The 12,380-nt window shown below is 50.8% G+C and overlaps 1 protein-coding gene across 5 annotated transcripts in view; it reads left to right on the top strand.

Moving 5' to 3' along the window:
* The window catches only part of LOC125746665 (homeobox protein cut-like 2), a 53,927-nt gene extending 44,309 nt beyond the window's left edge, over positions 1–9,618 (top strand). For all 5 annotated transcript variants that reach the window (XM_049020945.1, XM_049020943.1, XM_049020942.1 and 2 more), the window contains 16 exons: positions 200–276; positions 391–457; positions 1,398–1,446; positions 2,124–2,204; positions 2,326–2,514; positions 2,685–2,743; positions 2,827–2,875; positions 3,040–3,124; positions 3,900–4,508; positions 4,733–4,834; positions 5,176–5,912; positions 6,050–6,215; positions 6,384–6,680; positions 6,990–7,178; positions 7,499–7,772; positions 8,018–9,618. In XM_049020945.1, the coding sequence (XP_048876902.1) occupies positions 200–276; positions 391–457; positions 1,398–1,446; positions 2,124–2,204; positions 2,326–2,514; positions 2,685–2,743; positions 2,827–2,875; positions 3,040–3,124; positions 3,900–4,508; positions 4,733–4,834; positions 5,176–5,912; positions 6,050–6,215; positions 6,384–6,680; positions 6,990–7,178; positions 7,499–7,772; positions 8,018–8,789 (3,802 nt within the window). In that variant the 3' untranslated portion in view covers positions 8,790–9,618. The remainder of the gene's footprint in view (positions 1–199; positions 277–390; positions 458–1,397; positions 1,447–2,123; positions 2,205–2,325; positions 2,515–2,684; positions 2,744–2,826; positions 2,876–3,039; positions 3,125–3,899; positions 4,509–4,732; positions 4,835–5,175; positions 5,913–6,049; positions 6,216–6,383; positions 6,681–6,989; positions 7,179–7,498; positions 7,773–8,017) is intronic.
* Positions 9,619–12,380: the final 2,762 nt, after the last annotated feature.

Here is a 12,380-nt window from a genome sequence, read left to right as displayed (position 1 = left end):
GATATGTAGCAAAAACCCACAAACACAACAGCCCTTTTGGGGTAAGATTGCCCACCTCTGCATTACAGGAAACTGGTCTGATCATCTGTAACTGTACACTGGAAGAAATGGTTTTAACTTCTTCCATCACTGATTTGACTGAATGGTTTTTAATGAGCAGGACCTTAGTTTTGTGACCTGACTGTTGACTTTCCCTCAGGGAAGCCGAGGAGGCAGAGATGGCCTTAGCAGCCAGGCTAGCAGAGGCTGAGCAGAACATCGGGGTCCTTCATTCAGGTGCCATTTCTCTTGGAGGGGCATCCCGGGGCTCCTGCTGTGTCTGTGAAATGAATCTGGCTGGTTAATTGGAGGTCAGTGGTGAAAGTGCCCCTTCCTGTTATTCCTGCCCAGCGCTGACTGCCACGCAGAGGGAGCTGCTGGACCTGCGCTGCAAGTACAGAGAGGAGATGGCCTCCAAGTACGTGCATCTTAGCTGCGAATGTCGCCCCCTGCTGCTCATTTCTAGGCTTGTCACTCAATAATGAAGATGTCTAGTTTAAAACTTGATGAATTAACCTGATGTGTGATCCACAAGTGCAACATCGTCACATTCTCATTTATACACACAGTTCCTAGAACTTTCTTAACCTTTAAATTGCCGGCTGTCCAGCAGGATGAGGAACAGTGCAATTTGAGGCATATTGAACGGTTTCAATTGTCTTAAACAATCTGCCCTAATAAAATATCTAGCTATTTTAGCTTTTGATATTGGGGGGTCTTTTGTTACCATCTCCGGGAAAATGATTTGTGATTTCCATGGAAGCTAACAGAATGTAAGTATACGCTGAAGCGGAGATCTGGCAAAAACATTGATCGATGTGTAGAATGAAGAAATGACAAATGTTGGGGATGCAGAGCTGCAATTGTTGGATGGGTTTCTGGGTTTGTGCCATTATTACTAGACATACTTTTGATCTTAGAAACGTAATTCTTAAAAATTCACCTTATATGACATTTTCTGGTATTTCATTGTACCTTCTTGTGTGATTTGGTATGTTTTCCTGTTAAGTTTTGTTCCAAAGAGAGTGGTTAGTTTCAGCTGTCCTGTTGCTGTGTGACTGATGGGGGCGCTGTGTGAGTCATGGTGGTCTCCCTATGTATGTCATCGTCACGGTGGTCTCCCTATGTATGTCATCATCACGATGGTCTTCCTATGTATGTCATCGTCACGGTGGTCTCCCTATGTATGTCATCGTCACGGTGGTCTCCCTATGTACGTCATCGTCACGGTGGTCTCCCTATGTATGTCATCATCACGGTGGTCTCCCTATGTACGTCATCATCACGGTGGTCTCCCTATGTATGTCATCGTCACGGTGGCGTTAAGCACGTGGACAAATGGGCCTCGTGTATTTCAGGACAGCAGAAATTGTGGCGATGATGTCTGACCTGGAGAAGGCGAACCAGGTGAGAGCCCCCCCCCCCACATTCATGCATATGGCCCACAGGGTCATTGATTGGCTCATTAGATTATCCCCGTCTGTAATCAGAAAGCATCTCGAGACAAGAGGCTGTGGAGTGGCTCTGATGGAGGGGGGTGACCAGTAAAGAGGCCACCCCCGTTCACCTCTGATTGCGCCCCCCCCCCCCCCGGGCTCCATCGTGCTCCCTCAGTAAGGTGTTGATTACCAGGTGGAGAGCGCGCCCGCCTGCCTGTGCACGCTGACCTGGGAGAGGCCCTTCTGTGGACAGGAAGAGCGTGCAGGGTGCTCAGCTTGGCCTGCTTAGGGGTGACTTCAGCCTGGCCTCCCTCGACTTGCTCTCAAGGTCTTCCTGCTGGCTTTGATAACTCTGAGGAGCAGTGTGGGAATGGAGGGAGGGGTAAATTTCTATGGATATAAAATCTATCTTCCAGAAATTTCTTTCGGTGCAGTTTTGTGGGGGGACCAGGAACATGCCGCACGCAGCAGAGGAGGCTGAGCAGGAGTGCATGCAGAATGGGACACCTCTCACTTAGTCTGTAGGATTCGCATCTTCTCCCTCTGACACCCTGATCTAGTCTGACAGGAGGCCATTGTCCGTATGTGTGTGAGAATGAGGAAATAAATGTGTGATTAATACCAGAGGAACGGGCCCTGTTTCAGAGAGCAGAAGCAGCACAGAGGGAGGTGGAGAGATTGCGGGAACAGCTGACAGCCTGCCCCCCAGCACAGGGTGCCACCAAGGTAGGTTTTCGCTCCGGTTTGTATATGGATTTCAGACACTACCAGGGACTTTTGTGGAACATCAGGTTCTTCCCAGAGGCTAAAGTTTTTGAAGATGAAGGTCGGTCTCTCTGTGAAACAGGAGAGGGGGGAGTTGGCACGCAGTGCGTCATATGTGAGCGCCGCCCTGCTGGCAAAAGACAGAGAGATTGCGCGGCTGCAGGAGGATGTGCAGGCACTCCAGCGCAGCATACAGGACACCCAGGAGCGTTCGGCCAATCAGATCGCGGCGATGGAACGGCAGCTCGCGACGAAGGCAGAAGCTATAGAGGTACATCTTGGTTGAGCCTGAAACACAGGTATCGGTTGTCTAGATGAAGTGGATGTAATTACTTTGAGAACGTCGCTCCTAGTGCTTGCAGGGTGATGTAATCTCGGAAACCCATGACATGTGACTGGGTTGCCGGCTCTGTGTGAATTAAACAGCTGTTTCTTTCTCAGAGGCTGGAAGCCAAACTGCGATCTCAACTGGATTATGAAAAAATTAAAACTGAACTCAGGTGAGACTCTGCACCTGTCAGTATAATATACTGTATGTATTGAGTGATGTGTGTATCGAAGTTACTGTTTTTGTCACTAACAGCATTCTGAAGTCAATGAGGAGGGTCTCAGCCAATGGAAATTGTTTGCAGGTGAGAGACTCCCCCTACCCCACCCTAAGGTGTGGGCACCATCCTTACAGATGCACTCCTCTGGGTTCTGCTTATGCCCTGCTGTGTGGGTGAACATGTGGGATGCTGGGAAATGTTGTTTGAAGCCTCAGGTCAAAGCAGAATTCTGTCCCCCTCGTTAATAGGGCTCTCCGAAGGCTGCAGAGACCATGGACAAAGAGGGGGTCCAGAAACGCAAAGGGGAGAAGCACAGCGTCTCATGCAGCTCTGGTAATGGGGGGAGGTGTCTGACCGGGGGGTTAATTTTGTGATAGAAGGGAATACAAGACGGGCTGTTCAGTTGTTCATTGAAGGTCCATAGGCCAACTAATTGTATTGTGAATCTCCTGATTCCTGTGCAGAACCTCATTGCTACAGAGATTTTTTTTCCTCTGTAATTCCAGGTATAAAACCATGTTTACTGTAGAATTCAGCCACATCTATAGGTACAATCAGACTGGGATTCTGATCCTGTTTCTCATGGCTTTTTCAGGTATCACCTCAGCTCCCATGTGTCCCAATCCAGTCCCTGGGGACTCACAGATGGTCCACTTTTTTGCTTGGAGCGAAAATGTGGACTGTCTGGTAAGGAGGAAGCAAAAACGTGGACGGCTGTGGGTCCCCGAGGACCGGACTGAGAAACGCTGCTTTATAGCAGGGAGAAACTGAGGTGACATTGGAAAAAGGCATGAAAGACAGGACCAGAAAACTCTGAATCCCAGTATGATTGTCCCTATATGTGGCTGAATTCTACAGTACACAATGTTAACTGTTATAAAGTGTAAGTCCTGTCAGACTTGAGGGTTGGGATGTTTCTCTGGCCTGTCAGGGTTGTTATACAGACAGTCACTTTTCACATGCCATCAACCCTTCATCTTAATCTAAAGCAGTATAAGGACATTAACCATTATCCAGGGGATGGGTGTTTGTCGTGCTGCTAACATTAGCATCCTTAGCTCCAAATAAGCCAGGGCCACCATAAACCCCGTCTGTCTCCGCTCTGCAGAGGAAGGTCGGTCGGAGGAAGAGGCTCTCAGGGAGGGGGGAAGGCTGGAAGGGCCTTGTGGCTCTCCTCAGGGGGTCCTGCAGTTGGACAAGCGTGACTCAACCAGCCCAGACCTGTATCCCAGCCCCCACGGGCTCCCCCAGCGCCCTTACAGGCCGCCTCCCCTCCCTGCTGAGAGGCTGGTCACCGAGCCTCTGCTTCAGAGGCCGGTCTTCTCCCCTTCCTACAAGAAGGAAGGACCTGCTCTCTCGCCCTTCTCCATTAACTCCCACCCCACCTCGAAGGCTGGGGGCAGGGCTGAGGATGGGGAGGCAGAGCCTCCCGGCAGCCAACCAGAAGGCGGGGGTGTGGGAGAGGAGGAGCTACTGGAGACATCTGAGATTGCCCACCAGGTGAAGGAGCAGCTGCTGAAGCACAACATCGGGCAGCGTGTGTTTGGGCACTATGTGTTGGGCCTGTCGCAGGGTTCCGTCAGTGAGATCCTGGCCCGGCCCAAGCCCTGGAGCAAGCTGACCGTCAAGGGCAAGGAACCGTTCGTCAAGATGAGGCAGTTCCTGTCTGACGAGCAGAACATCCTGGCTCTGCGGACCATCCAGGTTCGCCAGCGAGGTAGGGGGGTGTGTTTGCCGTGAGGGAGGTGCTCATGATCCGGCCAGTCAGAGCCTGAGTTAAATCCTGCCTTTGCTCTCTATGTGGAGTTTGCAGGTTCTCCCTCTGTAATCACTGTCTCCAAATTGCCTGTAGCGTTCGACTCTCCCTTACATTTTGAGTTCTTCATTTAGCTTTCTGGAGTTTGCAAATGATGACGTACCTGTCCCCGATACCCCCAACAGGCAGCATTACTCCTCGCATCAGAACCCCAGAGACTGGCTCTGACGATGCAATCAAGAGCATCCTGGAGCAAGCCAAGAAGGAGATCCAGTTACAGAGAGGAAGTAGGTTGTTTTTGTTGACGGTGCTTTTGGCTTGAGCATGCCGCTTGGGTGCTCTCCCTTAGTCTCCATTGGCTTCCTTCTGCTTCTCCAGTTTCTTCCCAAAGTCCAAAAACATGTGGCTCAGGTGAACTGGCACCTCTAAATTGCCCCACAGTGTGAATGTGTGTGACAGTGTCAGCCCTGTAATGGACTGACACCCACCCAGGGTATTTGTCATCTGCATCTGGGGTCTCAGGTTCTCCATGGCCTCCTTAACAGATAAGTGGTCACTAAGCATTAGTGGATGTAACTGGGTGAAGGTGACTTCCTCCTGTCTCTCTGGTGTCCCTCTTGTCTTAAAGACGACGGCAAGACCCCCCCAGATGGCCCTGTAACTGGTGGCGGTCCCAGCGGAGGTAACTCTGGAAGGAACAGTTCAGACGACACCATCAAGAGCATCCTAGAGCGAGCGCGGCTGGAGATGCAGGCCCAGCGGCAGCAGCAGGCGCTGCAGGAGATGGAGACATGCGGCTGGGCCCCCAGCCAGCCCCCACCGCCTCTGCCCGCCACTGTCAAAAGGGAGGAGGGGGCCACTTGCCCCCAGGCCCCCTTGAGTGTCCTCTCCCCGGCTGCCTTTGTGCAGAGCATCATCCGCAAGGTCAAATCTGAGATCGGGGAGGCAGGAGCCTACTTCGAGCACCACTGGGCCGTTGAGCGGGATGGGGCAGCCGCACGACCCTTGAGCCCGGCCTCCCCCTCGCTCTCATCTTCCTCATCCTCCTCCTTCTCCTCTTCGGGGCGTCAGCCCGACAAAGACAGGAACAGCGATGGTGACGAGGCAGCGGCGGGCGAGTTGGGGCCGCGGCCGGTGGTGAAGATGGAGGCAGCAGAGCTCTCGGTCAGCGGGGAGGGTGCCAGTGGCGGTTCGGCCCACTACGCTGCCTACATCCCACGAGCCCTCAAACCTACGGTGCCACCGCTCACGCCCGAGCAGTACGAGACGTACATGTACCGCGAGGTGGACACCATCGAGCTCACGCGGCTCGTCAAAGAGAAGCTGGCCAAGAGTGGCATCTGCCAGCGGATCTTTGGGGAGAAGGTCTCTGCCACTCGCACGCCCTGCTCTTCAGCATTCATTTGGGCTGATCCAGTTAGTGGTGCAGTGCCATTTAGAAGCTGCCTGCCTCACACAGGACCAAGCCAGGTCTGTCCTGACTGTGCTGTCATTTCTCACAGGTGCTGGGCCTGTCCCAGGGAAGCGTGAGTGACATGCTCTCCCGTCCGAAACCCTGGGGCAAGCTGACCCAGAAGGGCCGCGAGCCCTTCATCCGCATGCAGTTGTGGCTGCAGGACCAGCTGGGCCAGGGCCTGAGCCAGCCGGCCAATCAGAGCCTCTGCCCAGGTACACGCCCACTTATTGTCTTTCCTTAAGAGGTGTGGCTTCCCTGTTCTGCAGTTAAGGAGCTAAGGGCCTTGCTCACGGGCCTGACCATGATATGATTACTCCAGGCAGGCACAGGAACTGAACCCATGACCTCTTTGGTGATAACCTGTCGCCCCCTCCCCATAGATTCAAACCCTGTTCCCATGACATCACACTGCCCGCCATCACCCCTCCCCAGCCCCAAGGAGGATGGGTCGGAGCTTGAGGTGGAGCCAGTCCTCCTGGCCAGAGAGGGCAGCAAGGAGAACCAGTGTCCAGGAGGCTCCACCCATCTCCAGGAGCCTACCTCCAGGGTGGCCCCCCTGCGACCAGGCACGTGCCACGCTGCGCTGGGCATCCAGGACCTCGTGGGCCTGTCTCCCGAGCTTGACACCCAGCTGGTCACCAAGAGGGTGAAGGAGGTTTTAACTGACAACAACCTGGGTAAGTCTGGCCTGGGGGGGGTTCGGACCACAGTTTTGGTTGAAGCGCTAAAGCAGATCAAACCAAATTACAACCAGTGCTTGACGTTCTGGGAAGTTAACTGATAGAAGGGCAGTTATGTTACCCAGAAGGACCTAAGGCAAGATTTTGCTTTGAGGGAACCTGAAGTCTGTTTGAGAGCCATCAGAGAAGCAGTTAGATGCTAAATCCTGCTTGGGTGTGAGAACCTTAGCACTGAGCCAGTGAGGGCTTTCAGCTGTGTGTGTGTGTGTGCGTGCGTGTGTGCGTGTGCGTGTGTGTGCGCTCCAGGCCAACGCCTGTTCGGCGAGAGCGTCCTGGGCCTGACGCAGGGCTCCGTGTCGGACCTGCTCTCCCGACCCAAACCCTGGCACAAGCTGAGCTTGAAGGGCAGAGAGCCCTTTGTGCGCATGCAGCTGTGGCTCAGTGACCCTCACAACGTGGAGAAGCTGAGGGACACCAAGCGGATGGAGAAGAAAGGTGTGTGTGTGTGTGTGTGTGTGTTTGACTGTGTGTGTTTCTCTGACTGTGCGTGTGTGGGTCGACCCCAGAATTTGTCCCACTGTGTATTTGTATATGTGTATGTGTCTGACTTTTACTGTGTGTCTCTCACTCTGGGTGTCGATCCCTCTGATTTTGTCCTTCTATGTGTGTGTGTGATTGTCTAACTCTGTCCCTTGTACTGTGTGTGTGTCTGTGTCCTGTACTCTATCTGACTCTCTGTGTGTCCCTGACTCTGTGTGTGTGTGTATGTGCACACATGTCCTTCTGACTCGCCTGCTGCGGTTTCCCCTCCCCAGTCTGTATGAAGAGGAGATATGGGCTGCTGGGCCCGGGTTCAGACAGTGACTCGCCCAGCAGTCGTTCTGACAGTGTGAGCCCGGGGATGATGCCCACTGGGGACCCCTGTGGCCCAGCCAAGAAGCCCCGTGTGGTGCTGGCTTCCCAGGAGAAGGAGGCTCTGATCAAGGCCTACGTCCTAGAGCCCTACCCATCCCAGCAGACAGTGGAGATGCTGGCCTCCCAGCTCGGCCTCAAGACCAATACGGTCATCAACTGGTTCCACAACTATAGGTGTGCACTGAGGTGGAGTGACTGAGATCAGCACATAGGCCGTGATGAGAAACTGGGCTCCCCAGATTATCTGCTTGTCCCTGTTTACCTTATTGTCATTGTCGTTATTATATAATGAAGGAATTTATTGGCAATTAATCAGTGTGCATGTTTGCTAGTCTCACTCCTTCCCGTTTGGGTGTTCAGGGCCTGTCCCTGTGCTGTGAGTGTGGAGTTTAACTTTCCCCAATTATCTTCCCATGCAGGTCTCGGATGCGACGTGATGTCCAGAAAGAGTTGGGACAAGAAAACGAGGTGGAGGTGGAGCCTCGTAGCCCCTCCCCTTCAGAACGAAGTCCCGCCTCTGATTGGCCGGAGGGACACCGGGAAATGCAGCGCAGCAGCCCCCTGAGCTCTGCTGGGTGCCTCGTTTCTGTCAAAATGGAGGAGGAGGAGGAGGAGGAGGAGAATGTTCTGGCTCTGGAAAGATCCCGAGAACATGGAGAGGCGAATCATGTGAACAAGGGTATCAGATTCCCCCACCTGGTTAAAAAGGAATTTGAAGACCCAGAGGGTAGCTGCAAAGAGCTGTCGCCTGGCCAGTGCTGTCCCAAAAGCCTTCAGAAGGATGAGCTACCATCCAGCCGGGCTCTGGGAGCCTTCCTGGAACCACAGAGGGCAGCTCCATCAGGGTCAGAGGCCGAAGACCCCAACAAGTCTTCAGTGGATCCTGTCAGCTTCAAGGCATCCTCAGAGCCTTCACGTGGCAGCCTGGAAGTCTCCCTCAACTCTCCATCCGCCGCCTCCTCGCCAGGCCTGGTGGTGTCCATCTCCCCCATCCCGTCCTCCTCAGACCCCATCTCCCCCAACCCGCCAAACCCCAATGCCGGCCGTGACTTGGACCCCCTGCTCCCACCCAGCCTCAGGCTTAACAGGAGTGCCCAGAAGCGAAAGGAGAAGGTGGCCAACTTGAACAGCATCATCCACCGACTGGAGCGCGCCGCCAATAAGGAGGAGACACTGGAATGGGAGTTCTGAAGAGCGTCTCCCTTTACATCTTTTATATGACACAACTCAGTTTCTTAGAGACTCGCATTCAACCTATGGGAGAGTCTCTTTGAAATAACCCAGTTTTACAAATGGTGCTTTTTGGTGGGGGTGGAGTTTCTTGTTTGGGGGTTGGTCTTAAGTGAAGAGGGCGGGGTTATGCTCTAGGGGTGGGACTACTTGCCAGCAGAGGTGATCTGGTACTGTTCCCCTCAACTTTCTTCCTACCATTTCAGGTACGCGCTGACCTTGCCACGAACTTAAAACATGTCCGATACATTACTTAAAGACTTTTAGGGGGAAAGAAAAGTATAAATGTTTTAGGTATTTTAATAATGGATTCTACTTTCAGATATACTGTATGTAACAAACCTTGATTTTTGGTTTTGAGAAAAGGAAAGAAATGGAAAAAAAACACTGAAGGGCAAGACTTCAGAAACGATAGAGATGAAATGCACTCAGTTTGCCACTGGTTGAGATTAGAAGACTTGTCTTAAGCCATCAAAAATACCATGGTTATTTACAGTGAGAGACTGGCAAGTTCTACACCCCCTTTTAGATTGTTAGAGACTTACCTAACAAACAACCCTAATAACTTTTTTTAGATAGTCCACAAAGACTCTAAATTGCAAGCGACACGTGTTCTCGGGTCCCTGGCAACACACTGTAACACATCTGTGATAGGAACCGCGTGTGTGTTGTATGTGTCGTAGCTGGGCTGCCATGACCCCCCCCCCCCTCTGGAAACAATGTTGTTTCCTAATACTCACCAAATGTGGTTTTTGAACAGGGAAAAGAAATAAATCCCAATTGCAAACGGATAACTGTAAGCGACTACCATTTCAGCGCAGCCGTGTTTAACCGACGGGGTTTTTTTCTGTGCGAGTTACAGTTTAGGGTCTTTGTTGTCATTCTTCTTGCCTCAAAGGTCAATGCACCGCAGTCGGTCAGTTTACCTCGATCGATACTTTCGAATTTCTCTTCCATTCCAAATTCCCCTATTTTGCCTCCTCACTTACCCTTCCTTCAGTTAATGTACTGTAGATATCAAAGAGCTTCAAGATTCAGGCTGTAATTTGGCAGATTAAGGTTCTGTCCTGGGAACCCTTTTGCTGCTTGTGAGTGTCCGTTCGGGGAATCGGATCAATGAAACAGACGTGGCAGACTCCAGGTGAGGAGGTTTGAAATAGGGGAACAGATTTAGGATGTGAGTGATGTGTACGTGTCGTAAAGAACCATGAAATCAGGCATATATGCGTGATGTGTGTCTGACTGTGCGTAGGGTTATTCTTCAGAAACACTTATACCTCTTTGAATATACGTGTTTCAGTCACAAACGCTGAAGTCCTGATTCTCTGTCTCCCAAACGACCCGGTACTTCAGGCAGGAGTTGATCCCTTTCAAGTGATTTTTTGTTCTGGTTTCCAGGCTCCTCCTTTCCCCCTGCGAGAAATTAACAGCACTTAGACAATTAATTTTGAAGAAAGTTAGAAAAATAGTGGAGTAAAATGTCGCCGACGTCTGACTCCATTCATTTCAACTCTGGGTTTTGTGCCTGTGGTACCACTGAAGTGTGAGGACTGTTGGTCATTTTTTTTTTCACACATGGGAGCTAAGCTCCACAGACGAAAAATGCATTTTCCTGTGATCTGTGAGACAGACTTTGCCTTCCTGTTTATAGGTGTATCCTGAACCTGTATGACCGTTATGGGCCTGCTATTCATGGAGAATTCTGGGAATGAACATGGCCGTTTGGAAATGCAAACCTTGTCCTGCTGCTTCAGTTACAGATAAAGACTGTCTATAAAATGTCTCAGTTGGTCTTCACGGGCTCCCCGTGAGTCTCCTTAATTGATAGGGAGATTAGAGCGATGCAAAGGGGCTCGCTGTTTGGTCTAAAAGATCTGTTCACTGGAGCAAAGTAATGAACTAAGATGCTTTATGAAGACTGGTCTTCATTTGCATGTGTGGAAAGAGCCCAGGATTTACTGGGGTTGAACCCAAATTGAAATTTCCAGGCTAATCATGTTATATGTAAAACATATCAAGATTACACCGTTTCTGATTGAGGCTTTTATACATGTTTAAAGTCAAAACTTTAACATTGTGCAGAGCTGTGATTAACACTTAGAAATACTTTTTAAAAAAATCATTTGTACATTTTAACGTTTTTCATTGACAAAATGTATCCTTGAGTGACCTAGTGCTGCTGGGGCCAGAATTTCTTCAAATCCCATTAACCTGCCATGTTTAGCCTTTGTGTCTGTGGGGTTTCTCTCTTCTGGGCGGTTTACTAATACTCACCAAAGGTGGTTTACAGGCCACTATGTTCATCACCAAGCTGATGCAGTCGCCTGGCATTAAGTAGCAGTAACATTTAAAAAAAAAAATAAAAAAAAAATGGCATCAAGGTTGCCATGGTTACTAGGAAGGACGATGGGCCATGAATGACCAAGTTAGGGTTTCACGCATGACTCAGTTGGCATTTAATTGTGTGATTTGAGACTTCCTTTCATGAAGTTAAGGACGCCTTCAGATGGCCCTGTTCAGGTACGTCTACTGAGCCAGGGGGTATGCCCGGGATCCTTGTTATTAAATCAGTAATCCCCCCCCCCCCCTTCCAGCATAATAGTTTTCGGCCTATGGTCTGGTCCGTGTGGAGGCGTGGCCAATTTGACAGCAAAAATAATGTTGAAAAATCCCCCCAGGCAGAGTTACAGGGGTGGACTTACTATAAGGCAAGTGCAGGTAGCCTTTGGGGGGCCCTGAAAACTAGGGGCCCCACGGGGCCAGAATTTCCAGACATTTATGAATATAAAATGGCATCATTGAAATTACTGCAATTTATCTGCTATTCTCCTTTATGGTGGCAGTGTTCAGGTTAGACGAAGTTTCCCCCATCCTGCTTGTAATGCATTACTTTTACTTTGAGGCTTCGCTTGCTGCTCTTTTCACGCTGCAGTCTAATGGTGCTGGTTGCTTCACTGCCAAGCGACCTGGCACAAAGCAGCCCGAACAGAAGAAGACAACAGCATAAATACTACACTGATACTACAGCATCCGGCCAGAGTGACACAACACACGTGGAGAGAGCACAACTAAATGAGCGCGTGCAAAAGTTCAAGACCAGCTTCAGCTTCAGGGGCAGACTAATCTAGGTTGCAGCCTACGGCCACAGCAAAAGAGGGAATGGCTGAACCTCCTAAATTTGGCAGATCTGCAGGCACGTTGCCCCCACGATTGCCGAATTTTACCAACAGCACTCCTGCCCCTAACCCTGATTGGATTTTCTCCGCTGGCACCCTGTGCTTTGATCAGCATATTATTGATGTTCCATTGTTTTTAATTCACTCATGTTTCTCTTTCGGCTCCAAAAAATAGCTCAAATGGCCCATGTTGGGGGCCCCCTACCCATGTCAGCCTAGGGCCCCCAGAGAAGTTAAGTCCACCTCTGCTTGTCAGGATTAATGGGTGTGTTTGATGGTTTCGTTTTGTGTACCCGTGACTGTTTGGGACTCCTCCTCCCCAAACACACACAACACTCACAATTCCTTCTACTTCTGCACTCAGAATGAGGTTTTG

The sequence above is a fragment of the Brienomyrus brachyistius genome, chromosome 7 (genome assembly GCF_023856365.1).
Source record: "Brienomyrus brachyistius isolate T26 chromosome 7, BBRACH_0.4, whole genome shotgun sequence".
Classification (NCBI taxonomy): domain Eukaryota; kingdom Metazoa; phylum Chordata; class Actinopteri; order Osteoglossiformes; family Mormyridae; genus Brienomyrus; species Brienomyrus brachyistius.
The sequence above is the reverse complement of the archived record's forward strand: the minus strand, read 5'-3'. Positions and strand labels throughout refer to the sequence as shown.